Source organism: Pteronotus mesoamericanus, unplaced genomic scaffold (genome assembly GCF_021234165.1).
Source record: "Pteronotus mesoamericanus isolate MK-2021 breed Mesoamerican mustached bat unplaced genomic scaffold, CSHL_Meso_final scaffold_99, whole genome shotgun sequence".
Lineage (NCBI taxonomy): Eukaryota > Metazoa > Chordata > Mammalia > Chiroptera > Mormoopidae > Pteronotus > Pteronotus mesoamericanus.
In genome coordinates, this window is record NW_026555330.1 from 3,774,659 (window position 1) to 3,790,411 (window position 15,753).

The following is a 15,753-nucleotide window of genomic DNA, read 5'->3' on the forward strand; positions in this document are numbered from 1 at the left end:
CCAGGTGTGTATATATAACAATCCTACCTTAAATAATGCATGCACCCTGTGGTCTCTCAAATACTGTCCATGCCTCAGAAACTTAATAGAAAATATTTCCCCAAATAACAAGAACTGGGCCAAATAAGCAGCTGATTTCTAAAGTGTAAAATGCCCGTACAAATGGGTGAGTAACTTTGTTTTATTGTGGAGCTTGGACAACTTTTTATCCTGGTTTCACTCTTTGTAACATCAGGGGAGAGTAAAGCGCAGGAAAAATTAATTTTGCACGTGGCAAAATGCTGAGTCCCCTGGGCAGTGCCCTGTGAGATCAAGGGTCCCCGAAGGGAAAGGGAAAGTGGAGATTCTGGGGTGTGTTTTAGGAGCCCTGGAACAATCCAGAATGCAGCTGGAGAAGGCAGGGGACTTCACTTCTGATGGCTAAGCAGCTCGTCGTTGGGCTCTGAGGCACCTGGGCAGGGGTCCCAGAACCTGATAGGTACCCACACTGCCCCGGGCTGACTGAAACGGAGCCTTCAGAAACCTGTAATTTCATGGAGCTCTGAGGCAAGTTCTGAGGCGCCATCAGGGTTGGGAACCATTCCTCCAGGGACTGAGGAATGTTATGGTGTTTGCCTGAGACCTAGGCCTCTCGTACATTCCTAGGGACAGAAGAGGAAACTGAGGCTCGGAGAAGAGAAACTGCCCAAGAGGGCCCAGGGAGTTAGCGGCATTTCCTGAAGGAGGAACAGATTGTCTTGCACATGCTGTGACATACATTAGGTGCTCAATAAATACCCATCAGGCAGATGATTAGATAGACCGATGGCCGACCAAGACCAAGCCCCGACTCTTCGCTGTCCGACCACTTCTCTTTTTTGCTTTCTATACATTATCAGCTGCCATAGTTTCCTACAGGCTAAAATGCCAACTGTTCCTGTCGTACAATTTTTAAAAATTGAGATACAATCCACATACGATAATATTCACCTTTTTAAAGTGTGCAGTTCAGTGGGTTTTCGTACATACACGGAGTTGTACAAAGATCACCACTATCAAATTCCAGGACGTTTCATCCCTCAGAAGGAAATTCTAGGGGCGTTGGCAGATTCTCCCTTCCCCTCCCCCAACCCCTGGCAACCACTAATCTAATTTCCACCTCTATGGGTTAGACTGTTCCGGACATTTAAATGGAATCATGTAATATGTGGCCTTTTGGGGCCTGGCATCTTTCACTTAGCATAACGTTTTCAAGCTTCATCTTTCACGTGACATGTATCCACACTTCGTTCCCTTTTAGGGCTAAATCATATTCCATTGTACGACGCCACAACCAAATCTATGCTCCCAACTACCTGACAGCTTCCTCCTCCCAGCCCCTTATTTTTATTAGAATTTGTGAATGTCCATTGATGTTCCAGTTTCCCCATCATTGACTTGAAAAGTTGGAAAACCCCTTCAAAGGTATCTAGCCCTTGTCCAAAAAAAAAAATAAATAAATAAATAATAATAATAATAATAATCAAACAAAACAGAAAAACCCCAGCATGGTTCCAGCTTCCTTCCATAGATTCTGGCCACCCCCCCGCCCCCGGAGGAGAAAACAGCAAAGGAGGCTGCGTGCCCCAGTTGACAAGCTACAATCAAACGCAATCGGATCCCTGGTGTTGTGTGAACAGAGATGCCACCGCCCGCTGGCCAGACTCCAGGGGGCTTTCCTCCCGCCCCACCAGCCCCCTTCCAGGCTGTGGGGAGGCCTGTCTGGCTCTTGGGAACAATGGAACAAAGAGGCCTCGGAGAAGTTGCAGGAACCTGTTTGACCGAGATTGCCGCTAATGAATCAAGCTCCTGAAACTATTTCCACCTCCTCCCTGCACAAATATCCCTGGGCCTGAAGCCGAGCCTTTTCCCAAGCTAGGGCTTGTTACTGGGAAGCTGGAAGAAAGGAGCTGGGGTGGGTGGGTGGGGTGGCTCAAAGCATCTTTTTTCATCGAGGGAGGGCCTGGCCTGCTCAGGGCTGAGAAAGGGAAAGGCTTTCCTGTGAAAGTCCCTGACTCTGTGCCTACTCTGTCATTACCCATAGGTCACTGATGTGTGACCGGGGGTGGGGAAGCCTGGCTGCACACAGGGAATTTTCATCCTGCCCAGACAGCAGGTCCTCTTCTACCTTTGCTCTTGCTATGAAGGGACACGTGGCCTATTGCTCCAACCAAACCCCTGACCGCTCTCCAAAGAAAGGTTATACGTTCAGGAAAAGTAACAACACAGCTCTCCTCAAAGAGCTGCTAGTCTTGAGGAAGTGTGCTGTGAGCTTTACGGAGGTGACCTCAATGTCCACTCAGTGGCCACTCGGTGACATATGCGTCATTGTGAAGAAGACGATGGTGACGATCACTTACTGTGGGCTTACGAGACACGACAGCCTCATGTGGGAGGTGCCAGTTTTATCCCCATTTTACACCAGAGGAAGCTGAGGCCGGAGTGGTTGACTGGTGGGGAGACAGTGGAACTGGGATTAAGCTGAGGGCTGTCTGGCTTCCCAGGCACGCCCTTACCCACAAGGCCCTGCTGCAGACTTGTCCACCCCTTGGAGTTACTACCCCTGACGTCATCCAAGTGACAGCCTACCCGCCTTCCTCTCTGCCTTCCCTCACCATCCCCCAACCTCCAACATCAGAGAGGCCCAGAGACGTTCAGGGGTGCACTCGAGATCACATGGTTAGAGGTTGCAGAGATACACAGCTTAGGTTTCTTGGCAGTCCCTCTGGATACCGGCCACCAGGCCACGCTGCCTGCCCCCAGCTGCTGCCGGAGCCTGCTGTGGGCTCTGAGCCTGTGCAATGCTGCTGCAACCCCCTGGGGCAGGGGGAGAGCCAGCTGAAAAAAGAGGGGGGTGAGAAGAGAGCCTAATTATGAAGAAAAGTCAAGCTTTCTCCCCTGCTGTCCACTGATGTTCCCAGACTGGGAATCTGTGCTTATACAGCAGCAATAACAAACGTCCTCTGTGTGACCTGGGTCCTCCGAGGACTCTTCCTTCCCCTGGCGTCCCGCCTTCCCAGCAGAGGATTTGTGTTCTGGGGCTGGAGACAGTGCCGGCCCAGCAGGCTCTGGAGCGGAGGGCCCTTCTGCAGGGGGCTCTCATCCACTGCCGCCGCCGCCGCCTGCTGAGGCCGGGCCTGGCTGGGAGGCGCTCCGGCTCTCCGCTCCTGCCCGCGGCTCCGTCTGCCGCCCGGCTTCCTCCACCGGAGACTCCTCTCAGCGGCTGTGCCCAGAATGCCGCCTGAGCTGCTATTTGATGGGTTTGAAAATGGACGTCTCTCCTCTCCCACCCCAAGAGGAGTCTGCATCGGGCTGACATCTTCATAACACTTGAAAGGTTCGCAAAGTGGCATTTCTACATGAGCGCGCGCTGGATGGATATCCTCCCAGGGCTCCGGGAACGTTAGCACTAACAAGCTGGAAGGCAGGACAGGCTGCTGTCTGGGCCGGTGGGACAACTGGTGACAGGCCCTGACGGTCATCTCCGAGCCCTGTTCCAACTGAGCACCAGCCGCCTTGGGTTCTTGTCAAGTGGTTTGGAGTCCAATCATCGCAAATAGGAAGGCTGACGGCTTGTTTGAGCTTCCAGATTTAAATGTGGTTTATCAAAGTTAACATTTGGTTTACGCTCAGTGCTAAACGGCGTTCTGAGTGCTCAGCAAATATTGGCCCGTTTGGTCTTCCCAGGGACCCTTTGTGGTAGGAACTGTCATGACCATCTTCCCTGGGCACAGACAAGAGTTAGGTAACATCCCCAGGTCACATGGCTAACAAGGGGCGGGCCTGGGACTCCGACCCAGGCAGCCCAGCCCCAAGCCCAGGCTCTGTAACCGACGTGCTATGTTCCTCTCCATCGCCAAGATCTTACTGCTTCACTGTTTCACGGATTCTGGGGCCCGCGGACCAGGAACGACAGCAGAGAGGAGGGTGATGGTAGGAGCTGAGGGCGTCCAGACGTCTCAAGTGCCCTCTCTGGACCATGGAGCCCACGCAACGCCCCACCCCCGATTTCTACCAGGTGCCTGGATAACTCTGCTGTGTCAAGGGGCCTCCCACTGTGTCTGCACTTCCACGGCTCCCCAAAGGGTCCAGGTTCAAGGGTCACGATGCTGCTTTTTGAAAATCCCACACTCGCTGAGTGGGTGCTGGCCTGAGGACAGTCACCTGCTCTGATCCACCTTTGTGTCCCAGCACCTGGCCCTGGGCTGGATATTTTGAATGCACTCAGAATATACCTTCCTGAGACGAAAATGAGTTCTTCCCATCGATGAAGGGTAGAAGTAGTGGAGGGGGGAACCCCTAAAAATGAATATAAGTTGATGGAGCAGAGAGGGAAAAAAGACAAATCCTCTACAGTCTAACCTGCAAGTGTCCCAGGTGAGAACAATAGCATCATTGTTCTCAAGGGGCCCCCAGGTAAAGAGGCAGCTGTTTTCTCCACTTCAGAGAGGAAGGAGAAGTCCCAGACAGATCCCTGGGCAAGTCCATCGAACACCAGGCACAATCTCCAAGCCCTGTGATGCCCGCCCCCACCTACTTACTTGTGCCACCTGCCTCATGAGCAACGGCAGGCCCCGCCCTAACAGCCTGGCTCCCCAAGTCCAGGCATCTCCCCAGGAACGAGACCCTGAGTCCCATAATTATATGATGTGGCATCAGGGAGGGTCCTTTGTAATGAGCACAGCCAGCTGCTCAAGGATGGGGTCACAGGGACAAGTGCAGGGTGGGCAGTGCACTGTGGGCGTTGCTCCTGGGCCATTACTTGGTCTCAGACACACGTGTCTCTGCCGAGTGGAGCCCTGGCTGCTGGCATGGCTGCCCCGGCCGGGAACTGGCCCCCGGGGCGCGGTGCCGTCTCATTCCCACCAGCCCCTCGCTGCCTGGGAAGGAGGAGAGCGTAATCCCCAGGTTCCCCTCCCACAGACATGTGACTCCCAGAGGCCTCACACTGGCCGTGGGAGCCTGGCTCAACAGGAGCCCTCTGCCCCGGTTGTGGGACCTCAGGGCACAGGCCGTGTGGCAGGAAGGAGTCGCAGCCCCCTCTTCTTTATTTAGGTCCAATTCTGAGACTCCAGGTTCACTCAGGGACATCGCTGAGTGGACCAGCCAAACGGCTGTGGCTATGGGACCGTGGGACTCCGCGCAGATCGGGAGCGGGGAAGGGGCGGCCTGACTGCTCCCCGGAAGACAGAGCCCCTACCAGCCCCACGGTGCGCCGCGGCTGTCCCCTCGGGCCCAGCCCTTGGTGCTCCCCCCTGCCCCCGGCCTGATGCTTCCCCCGCTTCCTCAGGTGGGCTTTCAGCTGGAATTTGGGTCTGCGCTGTTGAATTTCCTCCTCTTTGTGAAATTCGGATTTATCAAGGTCACTTTTAAATTTGATTCTTATCCTCCAGACTACTGGCAACGTCACCTCTATCATCGCCCCTTTCTTTTCAGCGGATGAAAGTAGTCACTGAAAGTGTTTTGGAGAAATTCCCCCCTTATGGCCTGAGTATTCTGATCCATACACCCACAGGTGACCCAGGTGGCACCATATTCCCTGGCCTGTGACACTGCAACATGCCCAGAACAGGGGGACCCATAGTGTCCAGGGGACGGCAGCCTCCGGATGAGTGGCACTCTCTTGACCTCCTCAGCCACACCTGCAGGCCGCAGGGGGAAGAGCCCCCAGCCCCACCTCCACCTCAGTCCCCAGGTGGTAGACAGTGAACTCCAAAGCACAGGGCCCTATGGATGTCACGCCCCTGTCATAGATGGAAAGGCCACCAGGCCTCCCGCATCACTGCAGGCAGGGGCTGCAAGCTAGAGCGATCCTCTTCTCCGCTAGCAGGAGCCCTGCTTCCAGTAACAAGGCCTGAGGGGGCCCACTCTGACTCTTATGCATTAACAACACTGAAGTGATTACACCCACTCGATGCAGGACTGTTACGAACAGTATGCATTTTGCCTGGAATGTATTAGAAAATGAGGAAGGGCTGAGAAAAATCTTTACCAGGAGGCGGGGACTAGCCAAACGAAGGCCAGAGTACCTGGAGAGAGGAGAGGCTTGTTAAACAGGGGCTGCAGAGAGGGGCTGGGGCAGGCTGGGCCTGGGCCACCAAAGAAAACCTTTACGAAGAAAAGGCAGTGGCCACACTGAATCCCTAAGCAGCTGACGAGCGGCTTGTATAGAAGGTGTACATTTCAGGCCACAGATTCAGCTATGCATGAACCATAACTTCATAGTCTAGAGCTGAACCTAAATGCCACCGCTGAATGACAAAAACTGGGCCTGACAATGAAGGGTCTCCCCACCCTCCCCACCCTCCCTAGGAGTCCAGGTTCTCGCGGGTCCCCAGGCACAGGCGGGGAAAGGGTGCATCTGCCCGGTCACTGTCGTCATCACCGACTCACAGCGGCATCTGCAGAGAAGTCTGTCATGCGATCAGGCCTCTAGCTTTGTTCCCAAGCCGCCAGTGGCTCCCTCCGTCCTGTCCCTGGATCTGTCTTGCCTCTCAGAACCACAGGGAAGGCGGTGGGGCCTCCTGACTTCTCTGCCCTGATCCCTCTGCATGGAGCTTCTCCAGGAGCTTCTGGGTCTTTCCATTTTCCTTAGTTTCATTCTAGAACAAAGCAAGGGTGTCCTATATTCTAGGATCCCCTGACAGGAAGGCTTTGCTCTCTGTGGACACCTAGGCACACAGGGGCCTGCGTGCGTGCACACGGACGTGCACACACGTACACACTGGCACAGAGCTTGTTCTCAGGGACTTTCCTGAATCTAAACTGTTTCTAGTTGAGAGTGGAGGAGGGAGTTTTGCTGAGGGTTTAGTGTCTGCTTTCTCTTGCTAAACATTCTTCCAAAATGTTTGTTTATGGCATAAATTTTATGTTGTTCCCAGTCCTTCAAGATTTAAGCTTTTAGAGCCAAAAAAAAAAAAAAAGGGCAGTGTTCTTGAAACTCACAAGGCTTGTCTCTACTTTTCTTATGACTCACCCCTCCCCTGGGGGCAGCAAAGCTGCCGAAGGAATAGGGTGAGGGCAGAACACACATGGAAGTAGGGGCGGGGGAGGGACACCCATTTACTATCTCAGGACTGTGAAACCAACTGTAAATCAGACGCTCACTTAGTTCGAAGGTTTTAGGAATTCCAGGTTGCAGAAAACTAAGGGGCCAGGTCAATATTCCTGGTCCCTAGAGCAAATGCTATGGGGGACGCTGAGGGACAGCGAAGTGTTGGTGTCGAGAGATGGCACCGAGCACTGAGGATCGGGCAGGGGTTCCTCTGCTCTGTTCCTGGACTTTGTGACTGGTGGCTGGTCACCTTTCACATGCAGATTAGCGATGGGAGCTGGGCCCTGACTTAGGAATCAGCCACTTCCCTGTGAACTTTTCATTTCTGCACTCAAAAACCGGACTGTTTTCCTTGAGTAAGCTGCCTTGTGGCTGGGCTTCTCATCTGACTCATGCTATAGAGTGATCCTGTAATTGAGGGCACGCAGCAAATGGCTTAGGCAACCCTCGTGGAGAGGCCGCGGCTGCTGCTCTCCACGCTGGAAGCTGCAGAAGCGTGGGGTCACTCATCCTTCTTGAACCCTGCTCCAGATGGCTACGAGTTCCTGGAGATCCTGAAGCAGGTGGCCCGGGACAACACCGACAACCCCGACCTGAGCATCGTGTGGATCGACCCGGACGACTTTCCTCTGGTGAGTGGCTCACCCGGGGCCTGTCCTCGGTCACCTTCGCAGTCTCGTGTTTGTGTCTGGTGTGAGATCCTGTCACATGAAGGAGGATGTGCAATAGGAGGGGCGCTTGCAGAAACCCAGCGGCCACCCCCATCCAGACCTTGGCCACAGGGGCAACCTTGAACTTGGGGCCTGGGGCTGACCCTGACGCAGTGAGGCTTACAGTCCCTGGAGACCAGAAGTCCCTCTCCATGGCCCACTTGAGTGAGCTGCCAGCAGCCCCGGAGCTGCCCTTCATCCATCACCACCCGTCTGCTCTAACCTTTCCTTCCCTGAGTGGGGACCGTCATTCCGAGGCAACCCGAGTTACCAAGTAATGGAAGCCAGGCGTGAACGTGTTGCATAGAGTTAAGAACTTCATGGAGAGAAGCAGCAATCTCTTGGAGGGCAGACCCTGTCTGTCTGCATCGTGTTCTCCCAGGTCCTAGCGTGATGTCCAGCACAGGACTGGGATGTGTAAGAGCCTCAGAGTCCAAACTCTTGCTAGCATCAGCCATCAAGGATCAGAGAGCCTTGGTTAGGCTGAGTTTAAAGAGAATCAGCAGAATTTGTCCAATACACAAGCCCAGTGGTAATGACCATGAGTGGAGCTGATATACCGTACTGGGTACCTGGAACTATGGTAAGTTCTTTACATGCATCATCTCTTCTGATCCTGTCAACAGCCCTGTGAAGTAGGGACTGTTGCAACCCCTGTGTTACAGATGAAAGGAATGACAGCTGGAGAGGTTAGAGCAGTAAGTGGTAGATGTAATATTCCAACCCAGGTCTACGTGGTGACAAAGCTTGTCTACCAGTCAACAGACTTGAGCTTGAGTGAACTGCTGGCAATCAGGACAAGTTTAATTATCGTCGGGTTATAAATGGTAACTCCAGCTTCTTCCAGGAATTATCATGCGGGGCATAGGTCACGACCATTCATACTATGATTAAACAGACAAAAGTGAGGGGTTTTAGTGATTGTAATTGTCCTGAAACCCAGCCCTACATACAGGATGAGTGAGCCAAACGCCGAGACTTCCATTAACACCTGAGATCAATGTCGTAAATTCAGGTTTTCATAACAAAGTCACGGCCCTATAAGCCACTATATACTGTAAATTTGTGTGACCGCTGCCTGATTGTGCTTCTAATTTATCTGGACTAGTAAGCTTGCAGCTGGTCTGCAGTTCCCCTGCCCTGTTCTATACATTTGCTTTGCTTTCTGCAAAGGAGAACTCTTCAGACTCTTCTGATCTCTAGGTTCCTGCCTATCCCCAGGCTCCATCAGGCCATACATTTGCTTAGGAAACTTTCTACCACTGAACACCCCCATTTTTTAGCCCCATGGCCCTTACTCCTTTAGTCCTGCCCCGGTCAGAGACTGGCCCACACAGAACCCAAGCCTGGCTGAATGAAGAAGCCCTGTTCTTATTTACGTGCTAACTTAGGGCACATCGCTGTTTGCCCAGCCATCTCATGAGGCAGAAGGGCGCAACGTAAGGGATTTTTAAGTGGGACATTACGAGGGGTGGAGGGAAATGTCTCTTCCACCACACATAAACTACAAAAGAGCCCCCAGTAATTTGGGGAGCGACTTCTGACCACCTCTGTAATATCCGCCCTTACAGCTGTAGGAGATTTTATGTTACATGTTTTCATAGTTTGTGCTATGACATCCTTTTTTCCCATGCTTGCTTAAAGGGCTTGAGGGCTGGGGCAAGTCTGCAATTTCCTACGTGCCCACAGCTATTTGGGAGACCGTTAACCAAGGGTGACCTAGTTACTATGATGGGATAGCAGGTGGGTTCACCACAAAAAGTGATTTTAGCAGGGAATGCCCTCTAGCCACGGTCTAATTTTATTTTTTGTTGCCACAGCTCGTTGCCTATTGGGAAAAGACTTTCAAGATTGACCTATTCAAGCCGCAGATTGGGGTGGTGAATGTGACGGATGTGAGTGCACCCCCTGAAAGCTGGCTCGGGCCCCCGCAGCCTGGCCCGTTTTCTGCCGTGCAGCCCGCCTGTGAGGTCACGCGAGGAGGCCAGTCCCTCCCACAGCGAGCCAGTCCCGACCTATGGCTCTGTGGGCCCTTCCACCAGCACAGGTCCTCGCTTACAGGGCCAGTCTGACCTGGTTCACTGTCTCTTTGGGAGCTTCCACCCAAGTAAACTCTCCTGTATTTTCTTCCAATGCCCTGACACAAGATCTCTTTGCACGAGGGAACCCATGGTTGAAGCTGCCACTGCACAATCGGTGATCACCCATCTCCCGGCAGCCAGGACCTCAGACAGGAGACGGGGTCCCAGAAGGGCAGAAAGAGAGCCACGTGGATGACGGGGCTCCTCCTCGCCATCCCGGCACCATGGGACCAAGGGCGGGAGAGGCTGGTGAGGCAGACTGGCCGAGCAGGAGGAACTGTAGACCTCAGTCCAGACGTCGGCTGCAGCTCCACTGTAACAACACAGAAGGGGGCCGGCACAACCCGGCAAAGAGGGGACAGGAAGGGATGGTCCCCCAGGACCCACCGGAGCCCTAACTAGCTGTGCGGGAACCTCTTGCGAATGGGCCGGTTCGCCACATCCCGTCACCCTCTCAGCGGGTGTTCGATTCCCCGGGGAATTCTTCATTTACATATTTTGGAAACTACTGTTCCATTAATAATAATATTAATAATAATAATTTTAAAAATTTGCTCAAGTGGAAACATTTCACAACAGGACAGTAGGATGTAAGGTGCAAAGCAAAAGCACCTTGCACAACCCTGACCTCATCCCTGTGGGAACTATTGGTGGTAGTTTGATGACTATCCTACCAGCAATTTAATGTACATAAAATAGAACATATAAGTAAGAAGTACAAATTGGAAGTTACAAAAATAGTCCCAGGGACACAGAGCACAGCATAGGGATTATGACCCATAATATTGCAGTTCCTACAGGTGGTACCAGGTGGGCACCGGAAATATCAGGGGACCAGTTTGTCAAGTACGTGATTGCTTAACCATGCTGTTCACCTCAAATGATACAAAATACTATTTAAACAGAAAAAAAAAAGACTAAGAACCAAATGTTACCAGTGGTATCAACTAATGAATAGCATTGTATTTCATTAATAAAGTAATTAAGATTGTTAAAAAATGGAATAGACGTATTGTTATATAGGTACGTTGTATACAGTCAGAGAGAAAACACCAATGCAGATACAATTACAACACCTAAAAATACATACTTCCTATGCCCCTGGGGACTGCGTCATCCCTGGGCTACCTCCCATCCCCCCGCTCTGCCCCACCGTGTCAGCCTCAGGTAAGGAGGGTGGGCAGTGCCGGTGACCTGGAGGGACTCTCCCGGGTGGGGCGGCAAGGTTCAAACGAGGGGAGGGTGGCGGGGGAGGTGGCACTGCTGAGGAGGGCGGGGCTGGGGTAGCTGCCCGTCTCAGTGCTGGGCCTGGCCCACCGCCCTGCCCACTCTCCACAGTCCCGCCTCCCTGTCGACTGACTCCCCGTCCCCGAAAGCCTTTGCACAGATTACACACACGCACACACGCATGTCCTTTAACACTGCACAGATAGGAGGCGGCACACACCATTCTGCAACCTGGCACTCCCATTGCACAAGGTGGCACAAGGTGTCCACGTTCTGATACGTGTAAGTCACCCGGGGCCCACCCAGCAGAGCCCCCCGAAACCCCCTGGTCTGACTCGTCCGTCCTGCTTCCACGCACTCACCCGCTCTGTCCCTCCCCGCAGGCTGACAGTGTCTGGATGGACATTCCAGATGACGATGACCTGCCCACTGCCGAGGAGCTGGAAGACTGGATCGAGGATGTGCTTTCTGGGAAGATAAACACTGAGGATGACGACATTGAGGATGACGACGATGACGATGACGACGATGACGACGACGACGACGACGACGACAATTCTGATGAGGAGGATAATGACGACAGCGACGATGATGATGAGTAGTCCCGAGTCCCCCTGGCTTTGATGACAACAGAACCGCAGCTGCCCACTTCCACGCTGACAGCGCACGCGGCAGCAGGCCACGCCGGCCCACGCCAGCCCGCCTGCTCTCCTTGCCCGACGCCTCTCTGCCCACTCCCTCCTCATCAGGAGCTGTATGATCCAGCAAATGCCTTTCGAAGTCGTCATCCCACTCAGCAGGGACACGTGGGGAATTATCCCCTGGCTGACGGTCTTGACTGTCACGGAAAATCTCTTGTTCGTTGTCCGACCCTCAGCGGTCACGGCAGTGCCGGAATCTGGCAGTCGGGGGAGAACTATCGCCCAACACCCCTCCTCAAGTTTGCGTGTCGCCTTTGACTCCGACAGCCACAGAACGGACAGCCTGCGAACTCCCAAGCAGGGAGTGACCTTGCTATCATCAGAGCCCAGGGAAGACACCCAGTGAATCCCCATAGCCCTGCCTAGGACATCAGTTACGATCCCTCTTACGGAAGGCTCAGGCTTGGAGACAAGTTTATCCGTCAGCTTCTCTTGGCTCTCTGAAACTGATTATCTGAAGCGCAGTCCAGACCGTTATGAATGCAGATCCAAGCCTTTGGATGGCGACTGAGAGGACTTGATGCCAATAGATGTCATCGTCATTTCTAGATGTTAGGACACTGGGATAGAAGGTCGATTTGCTCTCTGAACTTCGCTTTAGGTGACGAGTCTCACGTATGCACCTGGGAGCGGGGAGAACTGAAAGAATGAAAGGGTTTTATTTTTTCTGACGGGATCACATCCCTGACTGGGTCAGCTGGCTTCGGAGCCTGAGCTCAGCCTCGGAAGGCCCTCCTCTGCCTTCCCGTTTGGAGTGAATCCAGAGGCTGGTCTATGCGGGTGTCAATTAACTCTCTGCTCATCAGCACTCCCAGAGTTGAGCAGGACAACCATAAACAGAGTTCTCAGTGGTGCCTCAGGCACTGAAGAAAACCACCCCAAGTGCCTTCCGAACTCTCTGAAAATTACATTGTGCTCAGTAGTGTTAGCATTAAGTGTGAATTATAATGTTTTAATTTATTTTCTCAACCTTTTAACATATGTAAGACACCACAAATTCTTTGAAAATAGGGCAGTCCTTTTATGGAATACTAGCTAACTAATGCATTAAAGTCATATTTTGAAAACAGTAAGACCATCTTGGAAATCCTCTCTTGATTTTTCTGACCCTGCTCCTGCTCGCTGGGTTTCTTCGGTTTTCCTTTCTGCCCTCCCTTCCTCTGCCCGCCCTTTAAATGTGAATGTTTCACAGCATCACTCGAGTCTAACATTTTTCTAGGGTAGTATCATCCATGTCCCGTCAGCTGCCGCCTATGTGCTAATGACCTTCACATCTGGATCTCTAACCTTGACTTAGACCCATTCACTCAACTGCTTCTGCACAGCTTGGTTTGGATGTTGCATAAGCACTTCAGACAATGTAACAAAATCCGAACCCATTACCTTCTCCCCTAAATTTCCCCTCCTCTTCTCAGGGGAGTCCCAGTTTGGATGGGTGATATTGCCATCTATCCAACTGCCTACGTGACCTGAAGGGGCTGCCTTCCCTTCAGCTGCCATGGCATTTTGTGCATACCCTGCTTCACAGCTCTTATTTAAATTGCAACACATCTTTCCATATCTGCCCTTCACTGCACTGTAGGCAAGGAATTCATTTACCTTTGTATCGCCAGCACCAGGTAGACACTCCTTTATTGAATTGATGGCTGAGTAGTTGGTTAACCGGGATACCTATAATTCCCCTGCACTGCTGGATAACAATGCGTAAGGGCCTCCCTGGTTCCACTTCTCTTCCTCGCGATACGAGGCAGGCGCCCCGAGCTGGCCTGCGTTGCCATCCAGCCAGGCACAAGCACACATACCTCGAGTAACCTCTTGGGGAGGTAAGTTTTCAAAGCCATCTTTGAAGCTAATCTTTCAAACAGTCAAGGAATGTGGTTGGTCATAAAAGTGGTCTGTTTCCTAGCCCAGGAAAATCTCCTTGTTCTCAGAGGGAGAACATGAGTAATGCGTATGAAGTTTAAACCGTGCCGCGGCGCTCCTGTGTCAGAAGCTCTGAGGGTTACTCCGGTTCTGTCCGGAAGGAGCTGTTTAAGCAGACATGTACTGAGTGTTTGAGCTGTGCTTGGTGGAGCACTATGCATTTGCTTTATGCAAATGATCTTATTTAATGTTTACAGATTTCTTAGAAGATCGGCCTGGTTATTGTCCCCCTTTTACAGATGAGAAAACCGAGGGAGGCACAGAGGGCTCACGCATTGTGCCTGAGGTCACACAAACACTTCAAAAGAGTGTAAATGTAATCCCATTTTTACACTTAAGTCGAGGATTTAAAGTAAATTAAGTTCCACAAATTAAGGAGTCAAAGGATTCCATTTTTCTCAGATAGTGTCCCAAGGTGAACCCAAGTGAATTTCCCATAATTCTTTTTACTGATTAAGCCAAAAGGCTCCTTCTCATTTCATTTTGGAGGTCACAATCAATTTAAACAGTATTAGAAAATGTCAGATAATTAGAACTTAAGGTCATCCTATTAGGAAAAAATAATTTATTGTGTTATCAAGAATGCACAATTACTTTCAATCAATATGTTGCTTGAAAATATTATCTCATAATGCGAAATGAGCCTGACTTTCCTATAAGGACATTGTGTATTGTCCAGGCCCTCGTTGGTGTTGCTGGGAGTCCCACACTGTTAATAACGTCACCAGGCATCGGTCATTATGATCAACAACCCTGACACACACAACCCCCACCCCTGGCACATACACACCTCCCTCCTAAGAGCTAGTGGCTCTGCCCCTGAACTTGATCGTGCCAGGTTTTTTCAACCGTGATCAGTAAGCATCAGAATCATAAGCTTATTTTAGAAAACACGGATGCCTGTCGCCAGCCCTGAACACCATCTCAAGCTGGGTCCTGGCCATCTACATTTTTAAGAGTCCCCGGGGACTGACCTAAGCCAGGATTGGGAACCAGGGCTCTTCCCATGCCCCTGGGTCATCTCATCCAGTCTGTGGCTTCCAGCGCATCTGTCTCTAGCCAGGCCTCTCCTGGGTCCTAAGCCCCTCACTCCAACTGTATCCCTGGGACGCCTTCATCCTGATGTCCCACAGGCAGGCACCTGAGACCAACACAGCTTTGGGGCTCTGAAGGGGTGCCCTTAAAAAGTAACCCTCTTTTTCTGACTAAGATCTGAACCAACTGAGAGATTACGTCAAAGAGTTGGTAGTCCCAAATATCGCCATTTTTACAAAAAAGCAGTAGTTTGTAAACTAGAGCTTCGGAGAATGCGTTTCGCAGTTTCCCACCTCTAAGGGCAGGCCACCCAAGGGAATCAGACGTGTGGAAAGGACCAGGCCATTGCTTCTCAGTGGTCAAGGATGGGGAGAGAGGAGAAAAAGGCTGGACCCCACCCCCCAAAGATGAACTTTATGCAAAGAATGTCACCCTAAGAAATTGGGACCAATGGTTCTTTCCCATAACCAGGTGACTCTCTCCATCTGAGGACAGGAGTAAGGGCTGGGCAAAGGGCCCGCGGCGTTGAGGGGAAGGTCCTTCTTCATAGAAGCAGAAGAGCTGGGAAGAGGCCTCTCCCTCAGACAGTGTTCGAGCCGGAGACCTTGCTGCCATTTCCCTGTCTCCCATCCCACACTTAAGGGGGAGCAAGCCCCGCCCCGCTGCCTTCCTCTGCACCCGAGGCTTTCACACTCCCTCCCTGGGCCCCTGCTCTCCCGCCCCCAATCCAGCTCTGCCACCAAGCGATCTTTCTGAAATGAATAACTGAGCTTTCCACACACACGCTTAAAGCCCTTCAACGGTTCTCTAGTCCTGAGAGCTGTTAAAAAATAATTTTTTAAAGACCAAGAGGCCAACAGAGCGAACCATGAATGGAAAGGTTTCCAACTGCCAAACGTAGAGCGTGGGGTTGTGGGGTGGGAGGCTCGAGGGGAGACATGGGGTGGGGCTTGTAAAACCAAAAGTCCTTGAGGGGCGTCCCCTCCCTAGGAGAAGAGCAAAGC

General features: G+C 52.0%; 1 protein-coding gene across 1 annotated transcript in view; it reads left to right on the top strand.

The window, feature by feature from the left end:
* CASQ2 (calsequestrin 2) overlaps positions 1-12,862 on the top strand; it is a 58,118-nt gene extending 45,256 nt beyond the window's left edge. Inside the window, exons 9-11 of the mRNA XM_054564909.1 lie at positions 7,604-7,704; positions 9,603-9,677; positions 11,474-12,862. Coding sequence (XP_054420884.1) covers positions 7,604-7,704; positions 9,603-9,677; positions 11,474-11,692 — 395 coding nt within the window. The 3' untranslated portion in view covers positions 11,693-12,862. The remainder of the gene's footprint in view (positions 1-7,603; positions 7,705-9,602; positions 9,678-11,473) is intronic.
* The last annotated feature ends 2,891 nt before the right edge of the window (positions 12,863-15,753 follow it).